Source organism: Salmo trutta, unplaced genomic scaffold (assembly GCF_901001165.1).
Source record: "Salmo trutta unplaced genomic scaffold, fSalTru1.1, whole genome shotgun sequence".
NCBI lineage: Eukaryota > Metazoa > Chordata > Actinopteri > Salmoniformes > Salmonidae > Salmo > Salmo trutta.
Window position 1 is genome coordinate 4544 of NW_021823521.1, and position 5457 is coordinate 10000.

Below are 5457 nucleotides of genomic sequence, written 5' to 3' on the forward strand. Positions count from 1 at the left end.
TGGGTAAGGGTCAGTCCCACTACACGCTGCAGCAGCACCAGACCTACACAACTTGACCTGGCAGTCTGGAGAGAAAACTTTACACACACTTCTAAGAAGGAAACTATGGCTGGAGTCCTAAATGGCTCCCTATTTCGTATGTAGTGCACTACTTCTGCCATTTGGGACTCAGACCCACCTGCAACTTTACATTACAGTCACTTCTAATGAGGAAATTCAAATCTCATCTAAAGGTCAAAGTGTACATTGACGTCATTTGACTTAAACGTATTCTCCTCTTGTTGGGAATACATCCGGGAGATATCGGCTGAGGTAATTGGGGTGTGAAATGACAGAATCTCTCCCCATCTCTCTCTCTTTGTAATGACAGAATCCATCACTGTGCTTATCGGCTGGTAAATAAAGCATATATACGCCAAAACCTTCTCCCTTTCTTTCCTCTCCTCCCTTTTCTGGCCCTTCATTTATCTCTCCTCTCATGAAATGCTGCCTGATGGAGTGTGGTTAAAAGCCTATCTCCTGGTGCAATGCGAATATCACTTTCATGGGATGTGTTCCATTGTGATGTCATAAAGAGCCACAGTCTGGATTTAAACACGGTTGTCATTGTGACATCATCAGATGGCCATTGTGACATCATAAAGAGTGCAAAAGCTTTCACTGGGCCATCATGACATCCCAAGTAGCCATGTTGTGACATCATGAAAGGCTTGTTGTGACATCATTGTTTTATTTATCCCTTATTTTACCAGGTAAGTTGATGTCACACTCATAATAGAGTGTCCTGTGACATCATAAGGGGTGTGTGGTGACATCATAAGGGGCGTGTTTACCTGGTCCTCAGACAGCTGGGAGATGTGGTTCACTGCAGCGTAGGACTCAATCTTGGGGTTGAAATGGTTGATAATGGCCCTGAAAACACCCCCACACACAGAAACACAGAGTTAGTGGAAGCATTGGTGAGAGAGAAGGTAGTAATACGTAAATCACTGACTTTTATAGAGGAACTGTGCTTTATCTTCCAATATATTTAAACATGAGGAAATATAAAACTGGATGGGACCAACACTGCAGCATATATTAGGTATTCTGGACTAGGGGAGGAGGAGAGATGGATAGAGAGAGAGAGAGATGGATAGAGAGAGAGAGAGAGAGAGAGAGAGAGAGACGGATAGAGAGAGAGAGAGAGATGGATAGAGAGAGAGAGAGAGAGAGAGAGAGAGAGAGAGAGAGAGAGAGAGAGAGAGAGATGGATAGAGAGAGAGAGAGTCCCCAAACTAACACACACACACACACACGTTATGAGAAAGCTCTAAACAAATGAAGCCCAGTCAAAACCCATTTTCAACCAGCTCCTCTAACTGAAAGATTTAAGAAGAAAAGCTGAAAGTGTAAACCAGGAAATGGCAAAAGCCAAAAAAGATGACAATCTGTGTGTGTAATATATATTTCTGTAAAGTAAAGTATTCCCCAACACTATTCACAAATTGGTACAAACACTACCAATACATAGTAAATGTGTGTGTGTCCTTACCTGACGTTGACCAGTGAGTGTGTGACTTTACTGGCAGGCTCCTTCCACTGGCCTGCGTTGGTGGATACTCTCAGTACTGAGGAAGAGAAACACAGTCAGTCATCAGGATACGCTTAGAAACACATTCAGTCATCAGGATACGCTTAGAAACACATTCAGTCATCAGGATACGCTTAGAAACACATTCATTCATCAGGATACGCTTAGAAACACATTCAGTCATCAGGATACGCTTAGAAACACATTCAGTCATCAGGATACGCTTAGAAACACATTCAGTCATCAGGATACGCTTAGAAACACATTCAGTCATCAGGATACACTTAGAAACACAGTCAGTCATCAGGATACGCTTAGAAACACATTCAGTCATAAGGATACGCTTAGAAACACATTCAGTCATCAGGATACGCTTAGAAAGAAACACATTCAGTCATCAGGATACGCTTAGAAACACATTCAGTCATCAGGATACGCTTAGAAACACATTCAGTCATCAGGATACGCTTAGAAACACATTCAGTCATAAGGATACGCTTAGAAACACATTCAGTCACAAGGATACGCTTAGAAACACATTCAGTCATCAGGATACGCTTAGAAACACATTCAGTCATCAGAATACGCTTAGAAACACATTCAGTCATCAGGATACGCTTAGAAACACATTCAGTCATCAGGACACGCTTAGAAAGAAACACATTCAGTCATCAGGATACGCTTAGAATCACATTCAGTCATCAGGATACGCTTAGAAAGAAACACATTCAGTCATCAGGATACGCTTAGAAAGAAACACATTCAGTCATCAGGATACGCTTAGAAACACATTCAGTCATCAGGATACGCTTAGAAACACATTCAGTCATCAGGATACGCTTAGAAAGACATTCAGTCATCAGGATACGCTTAGAAACACATTCAGTCATCAGGATACGCTTAGAAAGACATTCAGTCATCAGGATACGCTTAGAAACACATTCAGTCATAAGGATACGCTTAGAAAGACATTCAGTCATCAGGATACGCTTAGAAACACATTCAGTCATCAGGATACGCTTAGAAAGAAACACATTCAGTCATCAGGATACGCTTAGAAAGAAACACGTTTCAGTCATCAGGATACGCTTAGAAACACATTCAGTATCAGGATACGCTTAGAAACACATTCAGTCATCCGGATAGGCTTAGAAACACATTCAGTCATCAGGATACGCTTAGAAAGACAGTCAGTCATCAGGATACGCTTAGAAACACATTCAGTCATCAGGATACGCTTAGAAACACATTCAGTCATCAGGATACACTTAGAAACACATTCAGTCATCAGGATACGCTTAGAAAGAAACACATTCAGTCATAAGGATACGCTTAGAAACACATTCAGTCATCAGGATACGCTTAGAAAGACATTCAGTCATCAGGATACGCTTAGAAACACATTCAGTCATCAGGGTACGCTTAGAAAGAAACACATTCAGTCATCAGGATACGCTTAGAAAGAAACACATTCAGTCATCAGGATACGCTTAGAAAGAAACACATTCAGTCATCAGGATACGCTTAGAAAGAAACACATTCAGTCATCAGGATACGCTTAGAAACACATTCAGTCATCAGGATACGCTTAGAAAGTCATTCAGTCATCAGGATACGCTTAGAAAGACATTCAGTCATCAGGATACGCTTAGAAAGACATTCAGTCATCAGGATACGCTTAGAAAGAAACACATTCAGTCATCAGGATACGCTTAGAAAGACATTCAGTCATAAGGATACGCTTAGAAACACATTCAGTCATCAGGATACGCTTAGAAACACATTCAGTCATCAGGATACGCTTAGAAAGAAACACATTCAGTCATCAGGATACGCTTAGAAACACATTCAGTCATCAGGATACGCTTAGAAAGAAACACATTCAGTCATCAGGATACGCTTAGAAACACATTCAGTCATCAGGATACGCTTAGAAAGAAACACATTCAGTCATCAGGATACGCTTAGAAAGAAAGACATTCAGTCATCAGGATACGCTTAGAAAGAAAGACATTCAGTCATCAGGATACGCTTAGAAACACATTCAGTCATCAGGATACGCTTAGAAACACATTCAGTCATCAGGATACGCTTAGAAAGAAACACATTCAGTCATCAGGATACGCTTAGAAAGAAACACATTCAGTCATCAGGATACGCTTAGAAAGAAACACGTTCAGTCATCAGGATACACTTAGAAACACATTCAGTCATCAGGATACGCTTAGAAACACATTCAGTCATCCGGATAGGCTTAAACACATTCAGTCATCCGGATACGCTTAGAAAGAAACACGTTCAGTCATCAGGATACGCTTAGAAAGACATTCAGTCATCAAGATACGCTTAGAAAGACAGTCAGTCATCAGGATACGCTTAGAAACACATTCAGTCATCAAGATACGCTTAGAAACACATTCAGTCATCAGGATACGCTTAGAAAGACATTCAGTCATCAGGATACGCTTAGAAACACATTCAGTCATAAGGATACGCTTAGAAACACATTCAGTCATCAGGATACGCTTAGAAACACATTCAGTCATCAGGATACGCTTAGAAAGACAGTCAGTCATCAGGATACGCTTAGAAACACATTCAGTCATCAGGATACGCTTAGAAAGAAACACATTCAGTCATCAGGATACGCTTAGAAAGAAACACATTCAGTCATCAGGATACGCTTAGAAACACATTCAGTCATCAGGATACGCTTAGAAACACATTCAGTCATCAGGATATGCTTAGAAACACATTCAGTCATCAGGATACGCTTAGAAACACATTCAGTCATCAGGATACGCTTAGAAAGACATTCAGTCATCAGGATACGCTTAGAAACACATTCAGTCATCAGGATACGCTTAGAAAGACATTCAGTCATCAGGATACGCTTAGAAAGAAACACATTCAGTCATCAGGATACGCTTAGAAACACATTCAGTCATCAGGATACACTTAGAAACACATTCAGTCATCAGGATACGCTTAGAAAGAAACACATTCAGTCATCAGGATACGCTTAGAAACACATTCAGTCATCAGGATACGCTTAGAAAGAAACACATTCAGTCATCAGGATACGCTTAGAAAGAAACACATTCAGTCATCAGGATACGCTTAGAAACACATTCAGTCATCAGGATACGCTTAGAAAGACATTCAGTCATCAGGATACGCTTAGAAAGAAACACATTCAGTCATCAGGATACGCTTAGAAACACATTCAGTCATCAGGATACGCTTAGAAACACATTCAGTCATCAGGATACGCTTAGAAACACATTCAGTCATCAGGATACGCTTAGAAACACATTCAGTCATCAGGATACGCTTAGAAACACATTCAGTCATCAGGATACGCTTAGAAAGACATTCAGTCATCAGGATACACTTAGAAAGACATTCAGTCATCAGGATACGCTTAGAAAGAAAGACATTCAGTCATCAGGATACGCTTAGAAACACATTCAGTCATCAGGATACGCTTAGAAAGACATTCAGTCATCAGGATACGCTTAGAAACACATTCAGTCATAAGGATACGCTTAGAAAGACATTCAGTCATCAGGATACGCTTAGAAACACATTCAGTCATCAGGATACGCTTAGAAAGAAACACATTCAGTCATCAGGATACGCTTAGAAAGAAACACGTTCAGTCATCAGGATACGCTTAGAAACACATTCAGTCATCAGGATACGCTTAGAAACACATTCAGTCATCCGGATAGGCTTAGAAACACATTCAGTCATCAGGATACGCTTAGAAAGACAGTCAGTCATCAGGATACGCTTAGAAACACATTCAGTCATCAGGATACGCTTAGAAACACATTCAGTCATCAGGATACACTTAGAAACACATTCAGTCATCAGGATAC

The 5457-nt window shown here is 40.5% G+C and overlaps 1 protein-coding gene across 1 annotated transcript in view; it reads right to left on the reverse strand.

The window, feature by feature from the left end:
• Positions 1-448: 448 nt before the first annotated feature.
• armh3 (armadillo like helical domain containing 3) overlaps positions 449-5457 on the reverse strand; it is a gene marked incomplete at its 5' end in the record, with an annotated part of 33587 nt that continues 28578 nt past the window's right edge. The window contains 2 exon segments of the mRNA XM_029749162.1: positions 449-912; positions 1535-1610. Coding sequence (XP_029605022.1) covers positions 741-912; positions 1535-1610 — 248 coding nt within the window.